We start from the raw sequence: 13,446 nt of genomic DNA, 5'->3' as shown, positions 1-13,446 counted from the left end.
ACTAAAGGGAGCATAGCCTGGGAACAGCAGACATGACATCTGTCGAACTTACTCTTCCATCTGTCACGGACATGGGCCACATGAGCTCTCGGGGACTTTCAGGGGCCTGCTGGTCCATTCCTTTTCCTTTACCCTTAAGCCAATCCAGAGAAGGATTGACCCTATTTTTTAAGACCTCCAAGGAAGAGTCTATGATCACTCTTAGACAGCCAGATATTCAGAAATTATTTTCCCTGTGGCTTTTCCCCATGGCTCTGCGACACATTCCTTCCCATAGTGCTGCCATAAAAAGAAGAAAATATGGTAGCCATGAGCTTTGAGAAGACCTACATGAAGACAAAATAACTCTTAATTTTACTGAACAGTCAATGCCATGAAAACAACCTAACGAAAAATTAACTCATAATTTTAAGTGTAGGTACACATGCCGGAGAAGGCAATGGCACCCCACTCCAGTACTCTTGCCTGGAAAATCCCAGGGACGGGGGAGCCTGGTGGGCTGCCGTCTATGGGGTCACACAGAGTCGGACACAACTGAAGCGACTTAGCAGAGCATACACGCCCTGGGCTTCCCTGGTGGCTCAGCAGTAAAGAATTCACCTGCCATTGCAGGAGACATGGGTTCCAACCCTGGGTTGGGAAGATCTCCTGGAGAAGGAATGGCAACCCACTCCAGTATTCTTGCCTGAAGAATCCCATGCACAGAGGAGCCTGGTGGACTACAGTTCATGGGGTCGCAAAGGAGTCAGACATGACTCAGTGACTAAACAACAACAAAACATGCTTTTCAGGTTTCTTCCATGAAAAGTGAAGGTTTGAGTACTTACCCATTATCCTTATTTGGAAGCTCTGTGGAACTGCAGCAGGAACCAAGTCTGACCACTTTTAAATTCTACAGGATGAGGATTAGAAAAACAAGTTAAGTTTTAATACCTAAATCTAGAGAACTGCTAAATCACAGAAGTATTTAAGGACAGAAATAATTGGGAGAACTACATACAGATTAAAATGCCTCTCACACATACAGCCACAGGGAAAACAAATACAACTATCCCAAAAAGGGCTTTTCTCATACACATGACCATGGTTACAGGGATCCAGGGTTAGACACTCACTGAGCCAAACCCACCCCCCCAAAAAAGGGAATGCTACTTTTGCTTCTGTAGCCCACCAGTAATCACTTTTTAAAAGAACTACATACACAGTACCAAATGATGCTAGTAATAAAAGGACTGGTGAAAATATTGATCCATCCAGTGGCTCACTTAGTAATTTATCTGTAATCCTAGTTAAAAGGCAAACTGGAAAAAAAAAAACAAAACCACGAGTATAAAGCCCCTCAATGTCAATAATCAAGAGAAAAAAACCAACATACTAAAATGACCAGAATGACATCTAAACCTAGTGACTGCCACATATAGCCTAAGAAATGTCCTGTCAAAATAAGATGTGGAATCAGAAAGCAGATGACAAAATTCTTTCTAAAATCTCACTTAAGGGGACACTTTATGCATTTCAGACTCTTGTGCAAATGAAAAGAAGAATGTTTCATCAAGTGTAACTCTAGCCGAGTTATGATAATAGGTTGCTCCAATCCTCTTTCCTTGGCTCAGGAAGTAACTGGCTTAAGTAACTGGAGGAAGCGGCTCTCAGTAGGGGATGTCAATGCAAACCCTAACTAGCAAGGTGAAAAATCAGTGCAGCCCAGGATGAATTTCAGAAGAGAATCAGGCTGGGTTTCATAGTCAGAAGGCAGCACTCCCTTAGTTCTATAGTTTAGTTGATAATCCTTTGTGGCAAGAAATCACCTTCCCTATATCTGAGTTTTTTGTTTTGTTTTTTTTAGGTTTTTGACCCACTGGTGAACCTTCCAGGTAACTAATGAATAACAATGAATTCAGACTTCTCAGCAGTTCAGCACTAATCTTTGTATAAGATTTAGGGAAACCACTTTTCTCTGTTTTGTTGTCTATAAACCTGCAATCACATAAGGATGAGAAAAAGTCAGTGAAATATTTCATTTCTCACATAACTCGTAAAAACGAATCACTTTCAGAGCAGAATGAACAAGATACAAAGCAGGGTAGGGAGATGTCTATTTCACAAAACTACATCCCAGTTTCTGACCTAGATGAAATCCTGCATAAACATAAGATAATTCTCATTATTTAACATATCCATATTCAGGCTTAATAATTTGCCTTTAAGTTTACATCTTACAAATTTGCCAACTGAATTAAAACTCTCAAAATCAGAATGCAATGCTTCTTGGTAAATAAAACAGACTTTTAAGCAAAAAGAGGCATCAAAACAAAACTGAAATAATGTATCTATACTACAAGTGACAACATCTGAGAGTTACTGGAGGGTTGAGGGGACCAAAGAGCCATAAAAGCAGATGGGACTATTTCAAATTTCTAGATAGAGAAACTGTCCTCAGGAAGAGAGCTCTCCACTTAGGTTGTCCAAAGAGCAGGTTCTTTCTATAGGTCATAAAGCTGTACGTCAGAAAGGAACTTGGGTATCAAAGAGCCCCTTTTTAGAACACAAAATCAGTTTCTGTAACTCCTTTCCTCCTGAAAGTCTTTTATTCTCGACCTGAACTTACCCTTCCCTTAAAGAATTTTGGTGTCTTTGGATGTCCTCCATTTCAGCGGCAGAACATACAGAGCGCCAATACTCAGAAGTACCCTGTCAAACAGCACTTTTTGTGGGTGCTCGAAATGGGGACAACCACACACTGTACAGAAGTTACACCTCCAGTACTTACCTTTAGTACTGGTGGTGCACCAAATGCTCTCACTTATCTCACCTTATCAGCCTTAGAGACTGTAACTGCTATTTAGGCTTAAAAACATGCAAAGCAATAATTTTTTTTAACCCACAAACCATCTATAGAAACATAGTTGCATTTTGCTACACCTCTCATCATCCCTCAAATTATCTTCAGAAGGCCTGAAAAGGTGAAAATCTAACTGGCTAAAAAACATCAGCCAAACTTGAAAATTATTAAGCTACATCTTATAGTCATACATGGTTTTCCTGTATTCATCATTAAGGTTTCACAAGAAAACAGATTCAGGTAGGTAGTAGGACCCACATTACTTTTTCATAAATTATTCTCTCGTATTTTACATAGACGTACAGTTCTGTGTCTATTCTTGGCATGTTTTAAGTTAAAATTTGATTATCTGTATTTACTAGTATTAGAAACAAGTGATTTTTCAATATGGACTATCCAACCCCTGAATATCTGTAAGAGGTGGTAGAGTTGGACTCAAAGCTGAGGCCAGCACTCCATTTGTTGGGTATATTTTTCCTGATTCTCACCTAGAACTGACACCTCAGGCAACCCCTTACTATCATTTGGCCCTGAAACTCCCTTTCAGGAGTTCTTTCTACCTTTAAATATAGTGTAAGAATATAATGCAGGCCAAAAGAAATTTCATCTGGGTTACTAATAACCCACAGCGGGACACAGCTCAAGTCAGATAACTTTGCATCATTCCAATTGGCAACAGTAAGTCAGAGGCAAGAGGGACCTCTGAAGTCATAGATGAGCCCCAGCTGTCCCTCAGCCCAAGGTCAAAGCCAATTTATTCCATAACCTTGTGCAAATGACAGTGGTTCCTCAGTATTCTCTCTCAAATAATTTAAACACTTCTCCTTTATCTGAAAGGGTTATTCTTAATAATGAACCCACCAAAGGGACACAGAAACGAGAAAGAAAAATAAAAAGTAATACTGCAGAACAAACGTTTCCACCCTAACAGTGAGGCCCCCAGGTAACTTATATATCTGCAAAGACTTGAATTTTTAGAACATTTAAGAAAGAGAGAAATCACCATCCTAATTAATTTTAACGCATACCAACCTTAGGTTTACGTATAACAAAGTCTTAAGGACTTTGCAGAAATATGCAGAAATAAGGATTCCAAATATTTCGGCCCTCAAATACACAAAGTCAAATAAGGCATAAGACCTATAGAGTAAACACAAAGCAAAACTACAATGTTTCTGTTAATGTGATCTAGGGCCCCTCTATTTTGTCCTGTAAGATAATTTAAATAGCTCTCTCTGTTGCAATGTCCAAATTTATTCAGACTATTAGAACATGATAGGCTATAAACTCCTCCAAAGTCTATGGTTGGTACAATCTAATTCAAAATATTAAAAAAATCTTCAGAGACTCTGAAGACTGTATCTGTTGTAAAATATAACTTGTAAATAAGAACATAATGTTATATTACTGTAATCAATAAATGAGTTATACTTACTGTAATCAATAAATGAGTTAGAATAAATAGTCTTTGAAACATTGTTCCAGGAGGCACTCAGTTCTCCTGTTTGGCTTTCAAATAATGCACACTACTATGCATTACCTACTGATACCCCTGAACACTCACTTCCTAAGCTGATCCTGGATGTTCGCATGCAGCAAATAAATGAACATTTGCAGCTATCATGCCATGCTAGTGCTGGTTTGTATAGTTATTTAACCATCTTGCTACATTTTTTCTTTATATATTAAGTGGAGGGGGAGAAAACCAAACAGCTGCTATTATAAAAACTACTGGTCTCTAAATTTAACACAACTAAGACAAGAATAGAAAATCAGGAGGAAGGAGAAAGCTTTAGCTTCACCTGGGCACTTGCTCACAGGACTTAAACCAGTTGACTGTGTTCAACTGAGAAAAAAGGCAAATGCAGGGAACGTGCAGAAAACACTGGAAATAAATTATCTAAGACTATGTCTAAAAATGAAGCATAATTGGAATCCCAGAATGACTTACAATCTCTACAACTCCTCCCTTATTTTAGCCCATCGTCTTTTGAAGAACTAATACATTTTAAGGAATATACTGAATATGATACGAAAGAAACTTCCTGTGCTAAAAAAGAAAAAAACTGGCCCAAGACCAGTTTTTGTGTTTATTGAATGACTGTGTATGTATCTATATGAATGAAGATTAGAAAAAAACTGCCTTGGCAATTAATAAGTGCAAACCAAGAAATTAAACAGTAATCCACAGCAAAAGTTGCTACACAAGAGACGTTTATTAATGTTCTGTTGTATTTACAGCTTTAACATAGCAAACCAGGGTGAATTATCACTTGGCAGAAAGCACATCACTCTACATTTATAACACATTGGTCTCTGCTAACACATTGTAAAAGCAAGTAGTACAGTATGTTAGGGATCATCTCAAAAGTTCCAAGCTAAATCTTTCTTTGCTCCTAGTACCTAATCCCCTCTCTACTCTAGCCCCTGGCCTAACCATCAGGAGACAAAAGAAAAAGAAAAGAGGGGGCAGGGATTCCAATCATATAGAAAGTGTCGAGAATTGCAATTTATTAGTAATTATGCTGCATTTGTCCTTGTCCTTTCTATTTTATACAGTGACAACACCTTTACAATCCCTTAGGTACACAACACAGAATAAAGTACTGCAAAATTAGAATGCAGACTATAAGAAATTAACACTTATTTTTTACCAATTAAGAACATATTCTTGACCACACTTTAAATGTATTTTGCACTATGATTTTGCTTCCAGGTGTTCACAGTACAATTAAATAAATTTCTAGATTAATTTTAACAGCAAAATGGATTATGTGCAGAAATGCAGTCATAACAAAAGTTTTAACTTTTGAGAAAACCCCTTTTTTAAATGGCCAGCATTATACATATCTTACACTAAAATATTTAATTCCAAATTCATTTTGAGATGGAGGATGAATAAAAGCAAGATTGCCCCCTACTGACTACAGGGACAAGGCTCATGCTATTTAAAATGACTACAAACAATAGATAAGGCATTATTAATACATCACAGACTTGACTGCGAGAGCTTTTTCAAACATTAACCACTAATGATTCAATGATTACAGAATTTTGCATTAACTATTAAAATTTTACACCTAGGAACAAATAGAGAGAAATGATCTTTGTCAACAGTACTTTATTTTTTAAAGCAGGTGATGATTCCTCTGTGTTCCACATCTTGATTCACTTCCTGCAGGTGTTCTCTTGCTTCTTGGGAGAGAATTCATAAATGCAGGAAGGCCTTCGCCAGAAAACATCTGCCAGAGAAGGATATTGAATATTGGAACTCTGGTTAGGTTGTTATTTTGGCTAAAAGAAGGATGTAGTCACAAAAGAAGGCAGGATGTTTGGAGACATAAGAAGTACATTTTAACATAGCTTTAAGATTACTATACACTGACATCATAGTATTCAATAAACATTACATTTTTGGTTCTTAAAGTTATCAAGGTCTCCAGAACTAGGAAAGACTTAAATGCTTTCTATAAATCCCACGAGGTCAGGGATCGTTTTCTCTCTCTCTCAACCTAACACAAGAACAGAATTCAAGGAGCACTTCATCCCACACTTAACACCAACGGCAATGACTGAAACTTGGGGACAAAGAGACAACAGAATCCAAATGCGTAGGCAATTTTCCAAACACACTTGAAGCTGTTTACCCTGCCAGTTCTGCCAGATCTCACATGAAAGATTTCCAATAAGGATGCCAGTGATGTCATGCTATCCTTGGAGCACAGCAAAGTTAGAAAGCAGATGTAAACTCACAGGAACCGCAGGTACTTCTTCCCAATAATTAGGGGAAAAAAGTTACTGTAATTTGGGGGAGGTATCTCTGGTAGACAAAAAAAAGTGTATGCAGCCCCAATTTTATAAAGCAATTTACATGACTCAAATAAATACTCTCAAAATGATGTTCATTGATTATAAATGCAATTTTCATGTAACACTTTGATGAATTTTTGTATTGGCATATAAACTGGTTTGGTTCTCATGGAAAAAATACAAATAACTCCCTATATTAGTGCCAAAAAAATACTCTAAAGAGCTATATTAACACTTAACAAAAGCTTATTGAGAAACTATGTTGTGGTACCCTACACCAAGTGAAAGTTGGATGGGCTCATACCTAGGCCCTTCTTCCATCTTTCAAAATTACTGTAAAAGCCACAAGCAGCCCTTTTATAGACTGATTAGACTACTGCATACATCTTTAAAAAGTTGACAAGATGCAGAGAAGCTACAAATCTGGAAGAAATCAACATATTCTTTTTGAACATTAATATTTTCCCAAACTCCAAATTCAGTTGGTGTTTTGATCTGAAGCAAACCAATGATACTGATTTAAGAGCAACTTTTCTTTAGGGAGATTTCAGAATGTGCAAGGACAAAGACACAGGAATATAAGGATTCTTGAAGCCAAGTTGAACCAAAAATAAAATCTGTCTGGTAGGCAGATGACAAATAGATTTCTGCAATGAGGCTAGTTAGACTCATTACAAGTCTAGGTAAATTCAGTTTTATCAGTTACCATTAATAAATAAAAATTGATATAATAATTACTATTAGGTCAAAACACTAGAGTTTTGCAAGAATATGAGATACAGTCCAGATAACTACCAGGTCACTTAGTTCACGCTATGTGCATGGAGATAAGTTAGTTTTTGCAGATCCCTCAAAGTCAGAGCCACCCAAAAGACACTAAAAAATCCATTAAGAGATCCTACCTACTGTAGAGCAGAAGGAACACTATTCAACATTCTGTAATATCCTATATGGGAAAAGAATCTGAAAAATAATAGATATATGTGTATGTATAACTGAATCGCTTTGTAGTACACCTGAAAATAACACAACATTGTAAATCAACTATTCTCCAGTATTAAAAAAAATTCATTAAAAGGTCCTAGATAGGTCTACTAATCGGTGATCTCATTCACCATACAAACTCCAAATGAAAAAGACTGCTATAGAGGTATTCACTGCTCTCTACGACTCAGAGGCCTGTTGAGATCAATTTGACTCACAGGTTGCTACAAAAACAATGATGGAATGTAAACTGGAAAAGAGACAGGTTTTCGGGACTGTGAATATCACCACTAAACTTTAGATCAGATCACTTCAGAAACAAGGGAATACAGCAGCCTACGCGATTCCTTCTTGGACCCTGTGTGATTTTTTTTAAGCAAAAATTCCACGGGAAATATTTTCTTCTGTACTGGTACTTTACAACACAGCCCAAATAAGTCAAACTAACTTGAGGTGAACTGGAAATAAAGATGTATTAAGGAGGAGGGGGAAGATTATAGAAAAAAAGAAAATGAAAACATTTATCATCATATGCAAAAAAGGTAAGAAGATATCTGATGCCTAGAATGTATAACTCACCAGATCACAGCAATCACTAATTATGAAGGGCCCCATCTCATTAATGCTGTCAGGGCTTATAAACTTTCTTCCTCTCCTATTTCAGAAGTAGTTAAGGTATCAAATTTAAGATCCATTATACTTTGCATATACAAGTACTTTTGGAGTAGAGTTAGAATCAGGTTAACTGTGTTGCCGCCTTATAGTTACTATGTATAGCTAACTCCTCAATTATCTGGCAGCATCAAGGGAAGTAGGACCTGATGAAATTTATTTTCCAGTTAATTGGTAAATAAGATAAAGTATGGACACTTTATATTTTTGACCATTTCAGATAAAGATGTTTCTAAAAGGTATGTTTCTTTTCATACAACATAGAAGGAACATATTGTTTTTCCTGCTTCCTCATAGTCACACACTTCTTGATGCCACTGTGCCTAGCTCTAGCAGTGTCTTTTGGCTTTCCTTGCTGTGAGGCAGGAAACCAGATTTCCTTTATAAGCTTAAATGAGCTCCAGAAGGGAACCCGAGAGCTACCCTGTGATAATAGTATATGAGCTTTAGTGTTCAGCTTTTATAATACCTATTATGGCTGGTAAGAAAGAAGATCTTTTGAGGGTATTTCAAGGTGTGTATGTATTTTGTGTGTGTGTATCCCATATTTTGGGCAGCCTTGTGTGTGTGTACACTATATTTTGGGCAGTCTAACTAGAAAAGTCACTATCCTCATACATTTTTCTAGTACAATGCCAGACCTTAGCATGGGAATTGAGTTATTTTTCTCTACAGCAAAGTTATTTTAGCAATTTCCTATCTGTGGCTCTCTGGCAAAAGTAAGCCCACAGCTAGCTTTTAACCAGTGATACCTCCAGTAAAGAAAGTAAGAGGTCTCAGTGAAAGAAAATCTTCATATCTTACATGATGGTTTTCTACCACATCTTCAAACTAAACTAAATTTCCTATGAACTAGAGAAAGAAAACATTCTATTTCTGGTTCTGGATGGACAGTTCCTACCTGTGTCAATGAATAAAGGAAATTCAGTCCCATGGGATATTATAGCTTTGTGGATTCCTTCTGAGGATGCTGAAAATTAGTAAGGAAGTCATTAAAATTCTAAATGCTGCTCTAAGTCTCTAAACCCCTAATTTAGAGCTCTGAGTCCTCTAGGCATGTGAGGGATGATTTCAAATCAACTAGGATATCAAAGTCAGACAGGAAAGCAATGAGACCCCATTATGCCCTCCACTGAAACACCTCTAAGTTTCCGACAACTCCTAAAGTGTTGTAATGCTTCTGACTCCAAAACACAGAGAATAACAGATCTATAACACCCCTTCACAGCTCCAACAGCATTACTGCTTAACTAAGGGCTACCTACTTCAAATGATAACTCTAAATATGCATTGTTTTAACATTTAGAATATATCCATAAAACATTTCAGAAATTTTAGGAAGTCAAAACAATAACAACAAATTTTACCAAAAAAATCCTCAAAGTCCCTAACAATACAATACAGGAAAACTGCAAAGTTCAGGCTTTCTCTCCACTTCTATTGTCACATCAACCTGTCCTGTATTAGATGCAAGATAAAGAATGTATGCATCCCCTAATGAAGCCAGAAGTTGCCTTCGACCAGAAGAATGAAGTGACCAGACAGAGGTGTGGCCTCATTCATTTAGAAATTCAAAGCCACCAATACACCAGATCTACAGAATCTGTGAAGGAAGGAAGGCAGAGAGGGAGGGAGGGATCTGTCCTCTCAGGATATTGTGGGCACCAATGGATGAGGGGAAATGTGGAGGGGGGTTCAGAAGCTCATCATCAGGAGAACTGTGACTACCCCCAAAGACTTAACTTTGAACCTACGGTAGGTAAGAGTTAAAGCTAAGGATCAGAAGTAACTATAAATTATAATCAGACATACAGAAGGAGAAAAAAGATGACAACGGTAACTACATAAAACTACTAAAACCACACAAAACATCTGACAAGCTTCTTAAAGTCAGGATGTAACAGATACATCACAGGGGTTAGGGCGCAGGTGAGTGTGTCAATGTCCATCTGCACCCAGACTATGTAACCCAATTCAAATTCAGGACACACCATGTCTCAGGACATTTTAAACATGTAATAAAACATTCCTTTTCTTGAAGAAAAAAAAAAAAAAAAACAGTCATAAATATAAAGACTAAAACTGTCTCTCAAATAAAAGTACACACTCTTTTGAAGAAACTGACTTTAACCAAAAGAACCTAGGTTCTTTACATGCTTTAACTTTTTAAGAATGCTTTATGAATATACTCTACCATGCATGTATCTGAACTTATCTGTCACTAATAACCTTTTGTTGCTTATACAAGCACATTGTACATGTATATGTACGAGTACATGTATAATGCTTATTTCAGTATCTGACATATTGAAAAGTTGACAAATATTAGTTATTACTATTATGCCATGCTTGAAAACATTTTTATTTCACTTAAGTTATCGTATTATTCTGTTGCTTAAAGACTTTCAACACCCTCTCACAATCTGGCAAATTAAATACGATGTTTTCTTTTCTAGAAGCACATATTCTGAGACTACCATGAAATCTTCAAAACTGAGAATGTTACTCTGTACCCTAAGACCACAACAAATCTTCAAAACCGAAAACTCCACTCTTAGCATGTGATTACTTACAAAAACTATGAAATAACCCAACAGCAAACACAGGCTCACATGGAATCAGCCTTGTGTTGAGCCAATACGTGACTGGGTTTAAAGGGCTGCTCTGTGTGTTCGAAGGTTCCACTGCAAATGGGCTTAATGTTCAAGATATTTGAGAATGCTCTCAGCTTGACTTTCCAGCCTTAATTCTCAACACTCCTTTATGTTACAAGCTGCTTCCTTTGAGCCAGCTGCATACTTCTCTACCTCTCTTCCTATTCAACACTGCCTCAGGTGACTCTAAAAGGCTTCCCCACCCAACATTTTCCACTATCATTTTCCATATTACACTTTTTAGGTTTATCTCAACTGTTACAACCTTCACAAATCCTTGCCGGATGTCTTCAACTAGCCTGGCTCTACCTGTCCTTAACAGTCTTAAGGAACAAAGAATCAGTTCCAAGAAGGCCCGTCAGATTTTGTTACCAGAGACTTCTCTCTGGTGTACTCTTTCCCAAGATTCCCTGTCTCCTCCTTTTTGCAGCTGGTGATGCAAGAAGGAGTCAGTCTCTGGGGAAAACCATGGGGGAACCAAACAGCCTTGGCAAGGCTTAGTCCTCCTGTTCTAGGCAGGAGAAAAGGCTCCTTTCTCCCCTTCCTTTCCTTGGGTTTGACCCTCCCACCAGAATGGTAACATCAGGATGTCAACCCAAGAAAAAGCCCAGGAAAGTCCCTCATTGATTTTAGGAGATGGAAGCCTTGATAGGCTTGTCAGTAGCCATAAGGAGTTCCTCAAGTACTGTGGACTCTCCCAGCTCTAGGTTTAGGGGCCCCACAAAACAGAGCTTAATGATTAGGCCTGAAAGGTTCCTTCTCACTACTTACCTCTGAAACTAGTACAACCCAAGCAGTGGCTTCAGCATTCATGATTCAAAGATTAAGGACCCTGAGTCCTAGTCAACTCTCTTCTGCATTGTCCAAACATGAGACAATGTTGTCTCCACTGGTAGTTTTTCTAACTTGCCTTTTAAGAAAGTTTTTTCATAGAAACACTCCTTACTAAACTAGAAACTAAAAGGAAAGGACTATGGCTTCCTTACTGCCTCTATATCCCCTACCACAGGTTGTATATTCTACTCTAAACGTGAACAGTAATCAACCCATGCATCACAGGATTACATTGGGACTGGAATAAAGTTTTTTTTCTTTAATACCTTTAATAAATAAAGAGAACTCTGGTCCTGGGGAGATTTGAGAAATTTTCTGGCATCTTCCGAACTTTTGCATAATTGATAAATCCTCTGAGAAACAGGAGAAAGCCTAATTTAAAAAAGAAAAGTCAAGAATGAGTTTAGAATTCACACATTAACCCCAATCCCCAGAAATATCCCTCCTGATACCAAAAACTTCATTTTTCTGTTATCAGAAAAGCTATCAAAACATAATTTCCTCTAAAATTTTCAAAGGATTTTATTTTACACCAAATTTTCCATTTCTCAGTGAGAGCATATAATCTCAAGAACCAAAAAAACGTCTCTTTTGCACATTCAGAATCTAATTGGTCTAAAAGAAAACAAAAGACAAGATGGGGCCAAACATTTACACATTTACTTTTGGAAGCCTCATTGAGAAGCATTATCAAAACCTACTCTCCTTACCCACCCCAGGATCTTAGTTCCTCAACCAGGGACCAAACCTATGCCCAAAGCAGTGAAAGCGTGGAGTCCTAACCACTGGACAGCCAGGGATTCCAAAACTTACTTTCTGAGTTCCAAAAAAGTATTCCAAGATAATTAACACTAAAAACAGAGAGGTTATAAACAGTGTTTTTCTCAAATAAAAAAGTGTCATCCTTTCTTGTTATGGCTTCTTTTTTTTCTGTCAACAGTACACAGTGCTGTCCACTAGATGTCAGGCTGCCCTTACCTTTACAAGAATTCTGTCTCAACTCTAAATTCTATTTCTCTATTCTTAATTTAGGAGTCAGCAGGGAAGATGATGAGCTCCCTCCAGTGGTAGCTCACACATTCCTAGCCCTCCTCCTCCAGAGATGGCCCCTGGTCTTACACACATTTTTTCAAATGGCTTTATGGAGATATAATTTACATATCACAAAGCTTACCCATTTAATGTGTACAATTCACTGGCTTTTAGTAGTTAAAACTATAATCCAATTTCAGAATTCTTTATCGTCCCTAAAACTATCTGTACCCTTTAAGTAGCCATTCCCCATTTCCTACCCTCCTCCCATCTCACCGGCTCTGAGCAATAACTTTCTTTTGGATACATTTTAAAATATACTCAAGCAGTGAAAGATGCCTTGCCCTCAGTCAGAAATGATATCAGAAAAAAAGAAAGAAATGATATCAGGCAGCAACCAAGAGTCATCAGCACTGAGCACAGTGAAAACTACCCTGTTTGGCACCAAAATCAGAGACAATACAACCTAACTCCAGTCAAAGGATGGGTGCCATATGGGAATACAGGTCAGTTTTGCTAGATATTTCAATTTTAAAAAGGTTAAAAAAAATCAGATATTTTATGTGAAAGTTCTTGGCTTTTATATGACGTGTGTGCGCTATGTGGGTTAAATCGCTT

General features: G+C 37.5%; 1 protein-coding gene across 1 annotated transcript in view; it reads right to left on the bottom strand.

The window, feature by feature from the left end:
* Window positions 1-5,039: 5,039 nt before the first annotated feature.
* Window positions 5,040-13,446, bottom strand: part of NDFIP1 (Nedd4 family interacting protein 1) — a 49,367-nt gene continuing 40,960 nt past the window's right edge. The window contains exons 7-8 of the mRNA XM_065918797.1: window positions 12,063-12,168; window positions 5,040-6,084 (exon numbers count right to left, since the gene is read on the bottom strand). Coding sequence (XP_065774869.1) covers window positions 12,065-12,168 — 104 coding nt within the window. The 3' untranslated portion in view covers window positions 5,040-6,084; window positions 12,063-12,064. The remainder of the gene's footprint in view (window positions 6,085-12,062; window positions 12,169-13,446) is intronic.

Source organism: Muntiacus reevesi, chromosome 1 (genome assembly GCF_963930625.1).
Source record: "Muntiacus reevesi chromosome 1, mMunRee1.1, whole genome shotgun sequence".
Lineage (NCBI taxonomy): Eukaryota > Metazoa > Chordata > Mammalia > Artiodactyla > Cervidae > Muntiacus > Muntiacus reevesi.
Note: the sequence above shows the minus strand (reverse complement) of the source record. Positions and strands in the feature narration are given on the sequence as shown.